The sequence below is a fragment of the Chamaea fasciata genome, unplaced genomic scaffold, assembly GCF_029207755.1.
Source record: "Chamaea fasciata isolate MVZ Bird 193981 ecotype frontalis unplaced genomic scaffold, bChaFas1.0.hap1 SCAF_6, whole genome shotgun sequence".
NCBI lineage: Eukaryota > Metazoa > Chordata > Aves > Passeriformes > Sylviidae > Chamaea > Chamaea fasciata.
In genome coordinates this window covers 57,341,987-57,358,184 of record NW_027094091.1, presented here as the reverse complement: position 1 = coordinate 57,358,184, position 16,198 = coordinate 57,341,987, and the positions used below count along the sequence as shown (strand labels likewise).

General features: G+C 43.6%; 1 protein-coding gene across 2 annotated transcripts; it reads left to right on the top strand.

The window, feature by feature from the left end:
• Positions 1 to 1,720: 1,720 nt before the first annotated feature.
• COQ2 (coenzyme Q2, polyprenyltransferase) lies at positions 1,721 to 9,711 on the top strand. Of its 2 annotated transcripts, XM_066186476.1 has the most exons (8): positions 1,721 to 1,955; positions 2,045 to 2,211; positions 4,609 to 4,730; positions 4,962 to 5,047; positions 5,921 to 6,054; positions 6,508 to 6,696; positions 9,187 to 9,380; positions 9,485 to 9,711. In XM_066186476.1, exons 1-7 carry the CDS (start codon positions 1,721 to 1,723, stop codon positions 9,340 to 9,342), a joined length of 1,089 nt encoding a protein of 362 aa, XP_066042573.1. In that variant the 3' UTR covers positions 9,343 to 9,380; positions 9,485 to 9,711. The 2 variants fall into 2 exon arrangements, with proteins under 2 accessions (XP_066042573.1, XP_066042572.1); XM_066186475.1 differs by having other exon boundaries at positions 9,187 to 9,711.
• Positions 9,712 to 16,198: the final 6,487 nt, after the last annotated feature.

Below are 16,198 nucleotides of genomic sequence, written 5' to 3'. Positions count from 1 at the left end.
GGAGCCTAGATTATTAGTTACTTTTCATCAGAGTTGAGCAACCCTATCCTTTATGGTCCTGTGCAAATTGCTTTACTGCTGCAGAGTACTGCTCATTAAAACAATAAATGGCGAAACATTAAAGTCACTTCTCCATCGCATTAATATTTCATTTCCTCCTAGTCAACATCTCAGGAAATTAAAGTTCAAAATGGTTTATATTGTTTTCTACCAGTGTGTGAGTTGTTCAAACTGAAGGAAGTGTGTAAGCCAAAAAAATTTATACTCCACAGGGACAATGAACTCCCCAAGGAATCTTTCAGCAGCAGATCTGGGGACATTTTGACACCGAAACCATGGCATGCAAAGCAAAGGTTTTATGGCTCTATCCTCTGCTCTCTGGTTTGTGCAATAACTCATAAGTTGGTGTTACGACCCTGAAGGTGAGGTAACTGAGGTTCTTGTTAATGGGTCTCTTGGGGTGAATAAGAGTGAAGTGACACTTGAATGACCGATGATCATATACAGCAGGTTTAGTTTAGAACGGTGGAAAGGAGGTATTGCAGCTGTTTTGGTTATTATCTGTAGAAATACAACAATAGAAAAGTATAAAGATATCATTTAAGAAAATATATAAGGAAAAGAAAGAGAAAGGACAAGGTAGTGGAAAGATACGAAAGGAATGTGTCTTTACAAACAAACTGTGAGTCTGCCTGTAGGAAAAGCGAGATACTGATAGGTGAAAGAAGCAACGGGAGTAACCATCAATTTCAGAGGAATGTTACTAATTGACACAGACTTGCTCATCCAAGGTCATGTTAAATTCCTGGACTTAGAGACGAAAAGAAAGAAGAGGGGGGAGGTGTTGAGCATATTAGAAGGGGATACCTATTAAGTGATTTGGGCAGCCTGTATCTTTCAAGTACCTCAGTCAATGGGGAAAGGAAGAGGGTCATGCAGCCGGGAAAATAGGATTAAAAGGAAGCTATGTCCTCCAATAATTTGAGAGATGCCAGGGGAATGCCCCATGGCCTCTCCCTTTACTCGAATAAAGTTAGAGGACTTCTCTGTCTCCTTTTTGGACAGAAACCTCAGGGCCTGTGAATTTTTCTGCACAGATACCACTACCTGTGGACCCAGCATCAAGACTTGATTGATGCATTGAATTTTCACGTGTGCTGATCGCAGTCTTGATCCACCAGGGGTAGGGGAAGGCTGAAACACGAAGTTCAACGGGTTAATACACGGTCTGGTTTAGGTGGGAACGCCCAAGTTGCTAAGCGAAGGCGGGTTTGTTGTGGCCACCTGGACTGTTCTTATGCAGGTCTGAGGTTTCCCAACACACATCCCAAGCCCTCTCCTCCTCCCCACAGGCTCGGGGAGTGCAAACCCGGCCTCAGCCAAGTGCCCGATGTTGCTTTTGCAATTCGCTGATTGTTGCAGACATTAACCCTCAGCATTTCAGTCCCTCTCACAAGTGGTGGGAGAACTGAGTGACCGGGGAGAAGAGATACCAAGGCCACATGAGAAATCTATTTTTTTTTTAATTACCTACAGGGAGGAAAGGTCTTGGAGATGACGCGTATGTTAGCACAAGGATCACATTAAGTTTTGGAGACGAGAATTTCACCGAGGACACCCGGGCCCCACACCCCGGCCCGCATCAGCCCCGGCGCCTGAAGGCGCGGCGCATGCGCAGCGCCGCCTGACCCCGGCCGGCCGGCAGCGGGGCGGCGCTAAGATGGCGGCGGCGCTGCTGGCGCGGCTGTGCCGAGGCACCCCCGGCCTGCGGGGCACCCCCGGGCTCCGCGCCGCCCGCCCGCCCCTCGCCGTCGTCGCCGTCGCCCCGCCGCTGCTGTTCCGCCCCCCCGCCGTGCCCCTGGGGCCGCGCAGCTTCTCGGCGGCCGAGCTGGTGCGCGCCGCGCCGGCCCCGCTGCAGCCCTACCTGCGGCTCATGCGGCTGCACCAGCCCGCCGGTGAGCGCGGCCGGGAGGGCCGGGGCCCCGCGCCCCCCGTGGCCTCCCGCTCCCCGCTGAGCCCGCCCGCGGGTTTTGTCTCCCCGCAGGGACGTGGCTGCTGTACCTGCCGTGTACGTGGAGCATCGGGCTGGCGGCCGCGCCCGGCTGCCTCCCGGACTGGCGCATGCTGTCCCTGTTCGGCGTGGGAGCCGTGCTCATGCGAGGGGCCGGCTGCACCATCAATGACATGTGGGACCGCGACTATGACAGACAGGTAGAGAACGCCGGGGCAAGGCTGCCTGCCCGAGCGTGCAGGGACAAGGACAAGGGGGAGTGGCTTCAAACCGAAAGAGTAGGTTTATGTTAGACATTAGGAAGGAGTTCTTCACTCCGAGGATGGGGAGGCATTGGAACAGGTTGCCCGGAGAAGTTTTAGGTGGCCCATCCCTGGAAGTGTTCGAAGCCAAGTTGGATGGGGCTGTGAGTAACCTGGTCTAGTGAAAAGTGTCCCTGCCCTGAGCATGAGGGTTGGAACGAGGTGACCTTTAAGGTCCCCTTCCAACCCAAGCCCTTCAGTGATTCAGTGAAGCAAACACGTGCCCACTCGTTTCCATCGTCACAGAATCAACAGAATTTTTAAGGCTGGAAGGGACCTTGGGAGATGATATAATTCAACCCCCTTCCCAAGGCCAACTCACCTAGAGCAGGTTACACAGGAACGCATCCAAGTGGGTTTGGAATATCTCCAGGGAGGGAGACTCCACTTAACAGATGCTGTTTTTTCTCAGCCAGGCACCAAGGATCATGAAGGCACTGAAGTACATGAACATCACCAGTGATTCCTTGCTGAGTGCAGGCACCAGGTTCAGGAATTCCTCCATGTTTCTGTCTGAGATGCACATAATTAATTTGTCTTCATTTTCTCCACAACTAGTAGAAAGTATTTTGTTTCATATAACATTTCTCTGTCCAGGACTGTAGGAAGTCTTCTAGAATACTCACCTCTGTGTAAGATAAAATACATGCTGTTGTCATCTGTAGGCAGTTCTTGAAAAAGTTTATTTCTCAACCTTGTTTTGCATGACAGAACAAGTCAAGTAATGCTTTTTTTGCTACACTTGCTAGCCACAATCTAACCAAGAGTGACTTTTTTTTTATTCTTAATTTTAAGAGCAGTGTTTCCTTGTGTTGTTAATTTTGGCTGTTCATAGTATCATGCCCAACCCTGAGCTAATCCCCATCTATTATGTTGTATTTTTCCTTTATCATCCCCCATTTGTTGAGAAGAGGGAAATAAGCAAAAGGCAGTGGCCACTGTCAAACTTTGAAATGCACACAGGTGCAGGTTTGGAGGGGAACATCCTGGTGCTGTGTCACTGTTTGCTCCTCCTGGTTTTTTGTTCCTGTATTGCTCCTGTGGTTTTGAGGTTTGGGTTTTGACCCTGCAAGACACAGAATAATGAGCCGATCTGGTGTGTGAAGTTCTTAGTATGGCACTTGTATTTGTGCTGTTGGGAAGGCAGGGAACCAGGATGGGGTTTATGGCAGCTTTGGATGGTTTAGGGTTTGGAAGGTGTTAACAATTACACATGCTAAACAGATTTGATGTGGGGGTGTGATAGGTAAGAGAGAATTTCAATATAGTGATTAAATGTATGCATTATGTGATGTGGTCAGATGGAAAGTTTTAGAAATTGCCTTCGCAGCTTTTTCTGGGGTACCTTAAAAGGCTGCCTTCAACACAAGCACCATAGAGACCAGGCCAGCAGCAGGATTTTGGCTGGTGTAGGTGATGGCGGGTTGTGGTTTAGATTTTGTGTTATTGATTATTTGGGACACGTTTTCTTTAAGTGAAACATCCCAGCTTTGGTTGCACTGTGCAGTGGAATTGGTCACAGGTATGTTAAGTGCATGTTTAAACTCCAGAAGCAGTATTTAACCTGATGGCAGGGGGGAGAACAAGCTAAAAGAGTTTATTTAAATTCACATTATTCAAGCATAGACAAGATACTTTATATGTACATAAAATTCTGTAAAAAGTTGGCTCTTGAACCTTTTTGAATTGACTTGACACCCATTTCATCAACATACACAATTTCATGGAATTGTTAGGGTTGAAAGGCACCTCTGGAGATCACCCAGTCCAAACCCCTGCCAAGGCAGGGTCACCTGGAGCGGTGACACAGGAACACATCCAGGTGGGGTTTGGAATGTCTGCAGAGAGGGAGAGTCCACAACCTCCATGGGCAGCCTGTTCCAGTGCTCTGCCACCCTCAGTGTAGAGAATGTAGAGAAGTTCTTCCTCATGTTAAGGTGAAATTCAATCATTTGGGGGTTTTTTGGCATTGGTCACCTTTGGCAAGTAACTCGCCATTCATTTATTTTAACTTTTTTCTGATACTTGTTTCTTTCTTCAGTTCACCTTGTATGATTTCTTGTTCCAGACAGAGTTTCTGAACTCCACTGTATCCCAGCTGAGTTTGAATTAATTGTGTTTTCACAGCTATTAACTCCACATCAATGGAACTGGATTCTGAAAATGCCATTAGAGAGAAAAAAAAGTAAACAACAGAATTAGGGCCCTTTCATTTCTCTTCAGAAAATAGGAAGCAAACACTGTAAATTGCCCATCAGTTACACATGTACCTGTAATATTATTTCCATGTTTTAGGTTGCAAGGACAGCAAACAGACCCCTGGCAGCTGGAGATATCTCCACTTTCCAGTCCTTGGTTTTTCTGGGAGGACAGCTCAGCCTGGCGCTCTGTGTGCTTCTGTGTCTGAATCACTACAGGTGATGTATGAGTTATCTTTTGGTTTCTAAAGTCTGGTTCTGAGTCCTGAATTAAGCACAGAGATTTTGAGTGGAAGAGGTGCTGGGTTCAGAGGGAGAAGGTTATTAGTCATGGAATTGTAATTGAAAGGAAAATAATTAGGTCAGTACTGTGTACAGCTCTTGCAGTGCTGCACTACATTTACTGATCTGTAGCCTGGCAAACAATAATCCTCCTGGTCCTTTTTACAGTATCATTCTGGGAGCAGCCTCTTTATCCCTTGTGATCACCTATCCTCTGATGAAGAGAATAACCTATTGGCCACAGCTAGTTTTGGGTGAGATGGAAATATTTTTTCTCTTTTTTTTTTTAATTTCAGCTGTAGTTTTGGGGTGTTTTACAAATTAGTACTTGAGCTTTAGCAATCTGGCTTTTTATAACTTTACATCAAAATAGAAATACCTTACAGACAAAGCTCTGTTGTGCCACAAGCTTCTTTATTTATAACGGGCATCGGAGTTGATATGTGGTTTTGGTTAGAAATCAGTTCCTTGTTTTGATTAAATTATAGGAGGAAGAAGAGGAGCGAGAAAATAAATACTTGTCATTTGAGAATGCACTATAGTTTTATGGTTATTCAAAACCCTTCTGAAATACAGATTTGTCTGTACGGAATTTCAGTCTTCAGCTTCTAAAATAACTCCTGAACAGATACTTATGGTGCTTGTGGTTTAGGTTGAGCTACTAAAACTTACCTGTATGTATTGGCTCTCACATTCCAGCTGTCTTCAGGGTGGTTTTTTTACCAAAATTGTCGTTTTCAGCCTTGAAGTACCGTAGCTGGCTGCTGTGTACTGTTTTGCAGCCAGTTAGGCTGACATCTTTTGCTACACTGACATCTGAGCATTTTACATTCAGACCTGTTGTTTGAGTGTTCTGGAATTGTTCTTTGCAAATGTTTCCCTACACTAATGAAGTCAAATTCAAATTAGGGAAAAATGTGTGGCATATGTATTTTTCCTTGCATGTCCAGAGTATTTAATGTCAAAATATTTGTATTTATTACCTGCCTGAAAATAAGTGGTAGAAAAATAGAGATGTTGGTATTATACAAAAAGCTGCTGATATGATACACTCTCAAATGAATCATATTTAATTGCTCCTGGCATTCTCGTAACTTCTTTTTTTTTTATTCTCTTAATGCTTTTAGGACTTACATTTAATTGGGGAGCCCTTCTTGGCTGGTCTGCCATCAGAGGGTCGTGTGAGTGGTCTGTGTGCTTGCCCTTGTATTTTGCTGGAGTCATGTGGACACTGGTGTACGACACCATTTATGCACATCAGGTAGGGTCACAGTGAGACATTCCAGATACCTGTGTTTAAACACACAAGTTTGTGTGTTTCGTTTACAAATTTGTTGTCAAACAGCAGAACTTGCTGTTCTCCACCCTCAGCTGAGCTGAAGCAACACCAAAGAAGTGCCAGCCCTTCAATGTTTTATTGCTGTTTGCCAAGGTTTTACGAACCAGGTGGAAAGATGGAAGTACAATGCCCTTTGTGCTCTTATGCTTTTGCTCTGTGTAAATAACTTTGACATTGGTATTAACTCTTGGCTGCTAAAGCAGCTCTAACACCAACCTTGTAGTTTAAATTTTGATGTGGGGACCTACAACTGCCCTTAAATTGGGTTCCTAGTAAGAAACATTGGAAATTTAAGCAAGTCCCTCCTTTTTATTTTCCTTATGAAGTGGCACTGGATTATGGATTTTCATACAGTAAATCATCCTTTCATTCCAGGATAAGAGGGACGACATCATGATCGGCGTGAAGTCGACGGCGTTGCAGTTCAAGGAGGACACGAAGCAGTGGCTCAGTGGCTTCAGCCTGGCCATGCTCCTGAGTTTGTGCATGGCAGGGATGAATTGCAACCAGACCTTCCCCTATTACTCAGCTGTGGCTGCCGTAGGGGCTCACCTGGCACACCAGGTTTGATGGATTTATTTATACTTTTTCCATGTGGAAGTTGTTACTAAGAAGTCAGAGGGCTTTTCAACCTCCATGAATTCATGAGCTACCCATGAAAAACAGTTCCTGTAAAGAGAACTTAAGTCTTCTGACAACAAGCTTGGTCTTCTTAAGTACCTTTTGCAGACCTTTTGGTTGAGGACACCTTCAGTCCTGACCACAAACAGTGGAGCACTGAGTTCAGTCTGTTCATAACCAACAGAAGTACCGCACGTTAAGCTGTGATCTCCAGGAAAAGGTTTTCTCCTCACCGCCAGCAGCAGCTGCTCCTAGATCCACCTCAGTGTGCTGCAAAATACTGTGGTGTTGACTGTTCTGAGTCAGCTCCTGCAGTCTCTGGCGCACATAATAGCAGATGTTAATATTATAATTTTATGTTAATTGTCAGTTCTAAAGAGTTCTCTTTATAGCAGAGAATAATCTGTTCGGTCTTGTAGGTGCATTCATTTAGAAATTTTTATGAATAACAGAAAGAAATTAGCTTTGTCAGTAAAGGATGCAGATAGGATCTCGTTACCTTGTTCTTTCTGAACTCTAACACCTGTGTTACACAGTCTTGTAATAAGTGACAAGTCAATCTATTCAAAAATTAATTGCTGGTCTTGATAGGTAAGCGATGGCAGAGGTTCGTGTATTGCAAGTAGTAAAACCAAGTCTGAGCAGTTAAATCTGTGGTAATGTGGAACTTTTTATAAAGCATGTTGGTCATATGTGGCATTTTAATGGGTGGAGGTTATGCAGGTAATGGATATTAAACATATCTCTGAGTAAGAGAGTTCTTCTGGTGATGTAGTCTGGCATTCAGCCACTGTTTCTGTAGTGACTGTGCTTGGAAATGCATGAGGGAAGGAATACTATGTCCACTGCACGATCATTTACAGTTTGAATTGTCAGAGAGCCTTCACGCTGTAGTTTTGGCTCGAATGGAAACCACTTTTAAGGATCTTTATAAGTGAGGATGCAGACTAAGAGTGTAAGTGATGGAGAATTCACTGTTGTGTGGACTGCCAAAGTCACAAGAACAGAACTGTTCTGTGTACCACAGAATAGCTTCTTTCTGAGGAATTATTTTAATATTAGTCCTGCTTAAATATTTTCATGCTTACCTTCTTGTTTTATGTTTCTGATTACATTCTTAACTGAGTTTAGGAAGCTGAGTAAGATGCTTGAGGACCAGGATTTTCAAGATTTCCTTGATTCACTGAATTTTTGCCTGAGGCAGAGTAATTTGGGTGGTGATGATGTCAAATTGGTCTCAAATTATATCCCTCTCAAGAAGTGCACCAATAGAAAAATAACATCTTTTACTTTCCTTGTGTTTCCGAAAGAATAGCTTGGCTGCTGTTGAGTTTAATTTGTCAGTTCAGTGTTTCAAGTTCCCAGTGTCTGAGGAGCTGACAGGTTCTTAAGGGTGTGGATCACATAATATTTTAGAAGCTTGTGAAGAGTGTTTTTGATTATTTGACCAGGACCCAGCCCTGATTTCTCTCTACAACAACAAATGAAGCAGATTTCCTGGGGTAGGTTTCACTTCTCTCAGGCAAATACATCTTGTTTTGCCTTTTTCAAAGGCTGAAGTGCAAGGTTTGAGGTTTTAGGGGCTCCTTTTCTGTTAATCCTTTGACTCATTCTGCTCAATATTTCCTCTTGTTATCATTCTCAAGACTTTTGCACCAAATTTTGGATTTGGGAATATTTTTCAGTAAATTTGCTCTTGCTATACGTCGTGGGGGTTTTTTTGGTGTTTGGTTTTTGGGTTTTTTTTCACTTTTAGTTGTGACTCATGGGAGAGAGCTGCCATGCTGGGTAAGCCAAGCCTTGCTTCTGGCTGCTGTTGCAGGTGTCCTGGTTCTTGTTTGGAAGGAAATTGCATGAACTTGGTTAAGAGCAACTGGATTGAAACCAGCCCTGTGTGGCAAGACACGGCCTGGCACTTCCATGTACTTTCCAATTACACTGGTTCACTGCTGGCTCTCCAGTGCCTTGTCTCTACTGAAACATGGAACAACACCTTGCAGTAGAGATGGAGAAGTGCATGTTGTGGGGGACTCGTTTTTATTTAAAGTTGCATGGAAGAATGAGGTGGCAACCTACTGAGGAAAATCTCAAGGAGACTTTTTTATATGCCCAGATATTTTTGCACTTTTAAACATCAAACCAGACACAGTAACTGAGCTGTTTATATCATCTTCCATTGAGATGGTCTGGGAGTCATGTTCATATGAGATCCTTGACTTTCCTGCTGTATGTTGAAAAAAATCTGTCAAATACAGATGCCAGTTATCCAAAAAGAAATTTTAAGCACAGAGTATTCCTGTTTCTTGTGGAGGTAAGGGTAGACTTTAGAACTTAAGAATAATTTTTTTGAAGTTGCTGATCATTTTGTGATGTGTCAGATATTTATGAGTCTGTAGAATAATAATCCTCTAATGTTATACTGTGCTTTTGCAGATTTACACTTTGGACATAGACAAGCCTGAAGACTGCTGGAAAAAATTTGCTTCAAATCGTACTGTAGGAATTCTGCTCTTCATAGGGATTATGCTTGGAAATCTGTGGAAACAAAAAGACTTAAAAAAGGTAGAAGAGCCTTCAGAGAACAGATAGTTGAAATCACTATACTGATATTTTAGTCTAACTGAAGTGTAAGTATTGTAAGAAGGAAGACGATTTTAATATAAATATAGCTGGTTTATACTGTTTATTTATAAAAGCTGGTAGAAACATTCTTGTTTCTGAAATCATGCAGTTGAGATAATTCTACAATGGAAGTTATGGTTATCTGGGAATAACTTCAACCTGCATAGAAACTCCAAGAAATGAAGCTGCTTTGCTGGTCCTGTGGAGTAGCAGCAAACTTCTGTCAAAATCTGGAGACTGTGAACCCAAGATTTTATATGAAGCAGATGTCTCTTAATGACAGCACGGGTAAAAATGCAAAATGATTTTTGGATGTAAATAAAATCTGGCTGTATATGTTTGATGGTCTGGTTTATTACAAAGGTAATTTTCAGTTTGAGTTGGAGCTTGCTGTATGGAAGAGTTGCAAAAACTGTTTTTCTCCTGGGATGTCTAGGAGCAGTCAGGACTCTGAGTGTGTGAGGTGCACAATAAGGAGTCAAGAGAGAAGTATTTAAGATTTTCTGCTCTTGCTGTGATTGCTGCAGCAGGTGCTTTCCATGTGAAAAGGACAGGCTTCTGCAAAGTTGCCTGCACAGAGTGAGCTGAGCTTGTTTGTCAAGAGTGATTTGAACACAGGCTAAGGACTGAAAACAAAAATAGAGCAGCCCAGAGCTGTTGCCAAGTGTATGTGAGCAGTGGTTGACCCTGGGCTACAAATTCATTATGCAAACTGTTGACATTTTTTTATATTCTAGTTCTGCTTGTTTTGATTTACGCCTACCGGTTTTATTTGTAGTCTTACAGGAAAAAATTTGTTTCTAGGGGGATGCCTAGAAACAGTAAAAATAGCAAGTGCAGGCTAACTAAATGGCCCTTACACAGAAGTTGTTCTTAAATATGATTTATATTTCTGGGGTGGAGAAAGTATTAAGTTGAAGAAAAGCAGTTTAATAATGAAGAACAATAAGCTTCTGATGAGTTGTGTGACATAGCTGCATTTTGTAGAGGGAGAATTTGATGCATCCAACTTAAAGTTGAACTTTGTTTATTAGCCATTTACTAGTAATTAAAAAATCTTGTAAAGTAACTAGTATGGATCAGTTTCTCAGTACTAGTAGTGTTACTTTAGTGAGGTGGTGGCAAAAGTTTTTTAACATAGTGAAGTGGCTTTTAAGTAGCTCAGATTTGGGAAGAGCTCGCATTTTGCAGTGCCTTTGAACCTTCTGGTGTCCTTTGTCTGATGACCACTTGTCACAAGTGTTTGTCTTAAAATGAGAAGAGGAAAAAGGTGTCGCTAAATAGAGTATAAATTAAAGTTTCAAAACTGTCCTCATGTCCAAGACTTGAAAATCATTTCATGTTTTCTGTGGGAGTTTTCCAAATTCATCCTAATTTCATCTTATACAGGTAAGATGTATTTTTAGGTTCATTGCCTGAAAAACAAAAAGATTTAGCTTCCAGACTGTAATACTGAGGATATTAAATTCCTGAAAATTTTATGATTAATACAGGGAAATTAAATATTTTTGAAAGTGCAGAAGAGGTAAAGGCTACCGAGGGTGTTAATTGTATGAGTATTTTATGATTAATACACAGGAATTAATAATTTTTAAAGTGCAAAAGAGATAAAGGCTAAAGCATTCCTCTTTATATATCTGCTGGCAGAAATATGTGCATCTCCTCTCTTCATTCTCAAGGTATTCTATTCCAAATCTTCACTAAGACACTCTCTGCTGTAATTGAATGCAGTTTCTTTAAAAGTTTTCAAATACTCCTGTCTCTAAGCATCAGCTTTTTATCAGCGTGCTTTTGTAGAACTAAACAACGTCCTCTGGAAGTTTCTTCTTCACTATCAAACCTTGCCTTTCTCCTCCACCTCCTTTTCCAAGTATTCCTCCACAGGATACTGAGATAACAAATGCTTTTTTCCGGCAGCAGGAAGGTCAAATGTGCTTAACAATGGCAAACTGAAACACTACCAGTTGCTCAGTGAAACAGAAAGCTCTTTACTGTTGGAACCAGTTCCAACTTTACTGTTGGAACCAGCCCTTGCCTGTGTGCTGCACTTTGTAGAAGGGTGTATCAAAGCAGCACCAGCTCTTTGTCCAGGATTAGCCCTATAGAAGTAAGGGTGCTACTCCTGCAGGGATAAAGGGAGAGGTTGCCAAGGCATTGGAAGCCTGCAGGGTGGGGCTGGATCTTTGCCTTAGAAGCCTGCTTTGCACTGCGGCTCACGGGAGCTCTCACACTCCCCTTTCCCAGGGAGAAGCCTCGTCTGAGGAGGGTCTGCCAGGGCAAACTCTGCCAGGGTTCTGCTGTTCGTATTTCTTGGTAAATATAATGCTGTTAATGGGAGGGGGTCAAGGTTTTCCCTCCCTCTATTCCCAAGTAGGTGCTGCAGGAGCTGTGCTGTGCAAACAGCTGGAGTGCCCATGCCAGCCGGCCTGGCTGCCAGGGAGCCCGGCAACACCAGGGCAGTAGGTCAGGCATCTCACCAGCCACTGGGGACATGAACCTGGAAAAAAAAGGCACACCATTTCTATTTCCACTTTGGCAAAACCTAGGAGAGGGCCATTAATTGATTTCTAAACACTTCACAGTGCAAATACCAAGAGAGGGGCTCCATTTGAGCTTTAAAAGAAAGCTGCCAAGAAAAAATGTGCATCTTAGCTGGTCATGGATAATGAGAAGTGTATGTAATAGCTGAAGGCTTCTGGTATACTGAAGAGGTGATTTTGATTTTCCTGCAACACTTTCCTGCTTTTTGTGATGGAGGCAAAAGGCCAGACCAAGTTTTAACACAGTGTGCTAGATATACAGTACCAAAATTACAAAGAGAATAGCAAAAAACTTAATTGGTTTTACAGCATTTTTCTTTTCCTGGATAATGGCGTTTAAAAAAAGCCACCTAAAAACAATGCTTCCAGGCAATTGTACAGGAGTGATTTTGTCTAAACAAAGCAGAAAGACGTCTGATACACTTAAAAGAAACCGAAACAAAACCAACAACAAAAGAACAGTGTTCATGCCAAGTTCAATGCTTCTAACAATACAACTGTAATTTCTGAGATGGAAATTCCCATCCTAATGCAAAACAAGATCCAAAGCCACCCCTGAATTCTTGCACCTGCAAAACACAGTTCCTCCAACTTGCAGAGCTTCTTATCTGTGACAGGTGTAGTAATAAGCAAATATATCTAATACAAAACAAAATAAATAAATAAAATATGCCTAATATAAAATAAGTTGTATCAACTCCTTAAGAAACAGAACCAAGCCTGTAACAGGTTGTAAGGACAGTAGGGGAAAGCAGTGGCCTGCCCATTCCACAGGACCTTATTTTTTTCCCTGCACTGACGTCAAAGCACTTATAGCGTTCAGCTCTGAATGTAAAGTATCTCACTTTGTACAACTCCCTGAAGGGACCTTGTGGCCAGGTGGGCGTTGGTCGTAACAAGTGACAGGAGAAGAGGAAATGGCCTCAAGTTACACCAGGGGAGGTTTAGACTGGATATAAATTCCTTTGCTGAAATGGTCACACATTGGAACAGGCTGCCCAGGGAAAGGGTGGAATCACCATCCCTGGAAGTGTTCAAAAGGTGTGAGGTTGTGGCACTTGGGGACATGGTGGTGAACATGGCAGGGCTACATTAATGGTTGGACTCAACGATCTTAGAGGTATTTTCTAACATAAATGTTTTTCTGTGCTTTGATATTGAAGGGAAATAATTTTATCCTCAAGTTATCAATGTTCAATGCTCAACCTCACAAGCAGCAGCACATACATAACACCAGGGGACTGCTTTGGAGAGAAATTTCAACACTGCTCGGTAGAAAAACCTGTGTGCATTTTGTGTTGCCTCTCATGCTGCAGCACAGCCAAATATTTGTCAAACAAATTTTCAGCTTCATCAGAGCTCATTTTCCCCAAATTCTGTCATGCTATTAACCACTTTTTTAGAGAATATTTATAAATGGAAATAAAACTACTTGGAAGGAAAATGGAGAAAAGCACGGACTTCATGTACACCATAACATGCATTACTGTTGTCCTTTAAAGCATTTGCTGGAAGGCACCTTGAGTTTACTTGCTTAGAGTTGGCATGATCCCTTTTTTCCGCACAGTTCCACGTGCGTGACACTACACAGTGGGTGCAGCAAGGCAGTAAAAGAAGGATTGGCAGATCACACTAAAGTGTCACTTTGACTGTATCCATTAGATGAAGGGTGGGAGTTTCCTGCCTTCCTCCTCCTTGGGAGGAAAACCCAGGGCAGAAAGCCAAGGCTGTGTAGGCACAGGTTGTCCCTGGAGCTAGTGGGGCTGAGGTTGCTCTTGGCTGGTAAAGAACAGGTTGAAGGTCTGGTGTCCAGTGCACGCCTCCTCTCCCAGGTGACAGGTGATAAATATTTGGTTGCTCAACCCCAAGCAGGACTCTGGCACCTACAGGGTTTCGTCCCTTGTTGTGTCTTTATCTGATGAATGTGCTCTACTGGACCACTACTGCTGGGTTTTTTCTCACGTGCTGGATAGGATGGGGGAGGTGTTCTCTCACTCCTTCCCATGTCTCTCAGCCCAGCTCTGAGCTGCTGTGCTGCCAGGGGTCCTCTGAGATCTTGGGACATGCACATAGGGGAACCATCCACATGGGCAGGTGCAAAGGTAGCGAGTGCTGTATCTTCTGTCTTCAGGCTTTGCTTGAGAAATCAGTGATGAGAGAGGAAGTGGGAGGCAAAAAATTGCCTTCAAGAATTTGAGCTGCTCAGCGCTGATTTATTTATGCCATGTTAAATCAGAGAAATGGAGGTTAAACAGCTGGAGAGCTTCCATCAGAGGTTATAACCTACCCTTCCATCAGGGTGAGCATGTTGGGTGATGAGACTGCCATGGAGAGATGCCATGCAAAGCTCTCCTCTGAAGAGGACTTGTGGTCATGTACATGTAGCAGGTGTGGAGCCATACAGCTTCCCCATCTTGCACATCATCTCTCCCAGTTCAACTCTCTCAATATCTTCTCCCATCTGTCTTAAAAAACATCATTATTATTACTAAGTAGTAAAGGCCCTTTTTAATCCCCAGTACAACTTTGCTAAATAACATCAATACATTAAAAAAATACTTTTCAGCCGTCAAATACTGTTGCAAAGTGTGTTGGATGTCTTTTTGCCTGTACCTTGGTTAATGCTGGATTAACTTCATGACACATCATGTGTGGCTGTTCACTCAGCTCCTGCACAGGTGTTAAAGCAAGGACATCACGTGTGCCAGACACAAGAGACAGCAGAAGGGGAGGTCCACCATCCCCTGCCTTGTTCTGGCAGAAGCTGTCAGCTTGGGGTCAAACTGCCATAAAAACGGCACTGAGCATATGTCCAAGCTGGAAATTAGCCATGGGCCAGTCAGCTTACCCTGGAAAGCCTCTGGAGCTGACCCAAGAATAGCTGAACTGCTGAGGTTCTCCTGCTTCCCACCACTCTCTGGTGGTGGGGATGGGGACAGGAGGATCCACACTTGCACCCTCTGGTAGTTCTGCTTGTGTGCAGGTGCAACTCAGTGAATTTTTGAGTTACGCAGTTAATGAAGCAGCAGACTACAAAATGTGTTAGTTGGATAGGTCTGTCTGTTACAAGAGGGTTGATTTGTTGATTTTTACTTTAGTTGTTTTTTACCTTGTGAGCTCCTGAGATAAATCTTCATTCCCAGAGGGCATTATCCTGTAAATCTGAATGAGCTGGAGAAAGAGTGGCACCACTGAAAGCATGAAAATGTAGCAAGCCACAGAAGCAGAAGCACAGCCAGAAGTCTTTCTCACACAAGATGTGTGAAATACCTTGTGACAAACCATTGCCAGCACTAGCATGCCGTTGTGGAAGGGTTTGAAACCACCTCTGCTACTTCTGTTTAGCTCTGACCAGCTGTGGCGAACAGCTGCTGCAAAGCTGGTGGTACCCCTGGCCCTGGCTGTAAGCTCTACACTGTGTGCTAGATTCATGTTTGGGTGCCTGTGGCACAGGGGGTTCAGGCCCCTTGCCCAGATGGCACTGCATGCTCCCAGCCACAGCATCATTTTCTGTCTGATCAGTCTCCCTAGCAGACCCTCTACACTGTGTGCAGTGCCCCTGGCATGGGAGACACGGGGGATGTGCAGACATGGGAGCAGCCCTCTGCTTGTACCAACTGCAATGGCTTCAGTTTTGCTGAGAAGTGCACCTGACCGTCAGCTATATTTGTAAGGGCTGTGAAAATTTCCCCTTGCATTTACTCAACTCCATGCTCCTGCAACTTTTACGGTTGCAGGAAGTTCCTTTTTGCCTAAGTTGTTTCAAGCTGTGGGAAGGAAGCAAAGTTTGTGGGTAAAGAGCTCTTCCATTGAAGCTGTGGAGACATCTAGAAAAAAAGGTGAAGTTTCTGATTCAGAAGCCCTTCTCCATGTCTGAAACAGAACCCTGAGACTGTTACTCTGTCTCTGGAAAGTACTGGTGGGTCCAGAGCTTTGGAGAGAGGCCCCCAGGCACCCCCCTGTGCCAGGCAGCCCCCCTGACCTGCACAGCAATGGGATTCATGGACTCTGTGAATGAGCACACCGCTCGCCACTCGAGACACCTTAGTCTGTGTAAATAGCACAAGGCAGCATGCTGGGGAAGGTGGCTTTGCTCATTAGTGGTCATGTTTGAAGCTGCAGGTTGGACTTGTTTTAAGTGGTACGGAGGACAGGCACGTACATTTACGTGTGAGTGGCCCAAACTGGAATAAATGAGTTTCTGCTTGTAACTGCTCCACAGAATACAGTGGTAGATGACATAACCCATAACTTGTTCTTTGCAGAGAAAGCAAAAATGTGTT

Coding starts and splice junctions, on each gene's coding strand:
- COQ2 (XM_066186476.1), top strand. CDS start 1,721: ATGGCGGCGGCGCTGCTGGCGCGGCTGTGCCGAGGCACCCCCGGCCTG. Junction 5,048..5,920: donor TTGGCCACAGCTAGTTTTGG/GTGAGATGGAAA, acceptor TAATGCTTTTAG/GACTTACATTTAATTGGGGA. Junction 6,055..6,507: donor ACACCATTTATGCACATCAG/GTAGGGTCACAG, acceptor CTTTCATTCCAG/GATAAGAGGGACGACATCAT.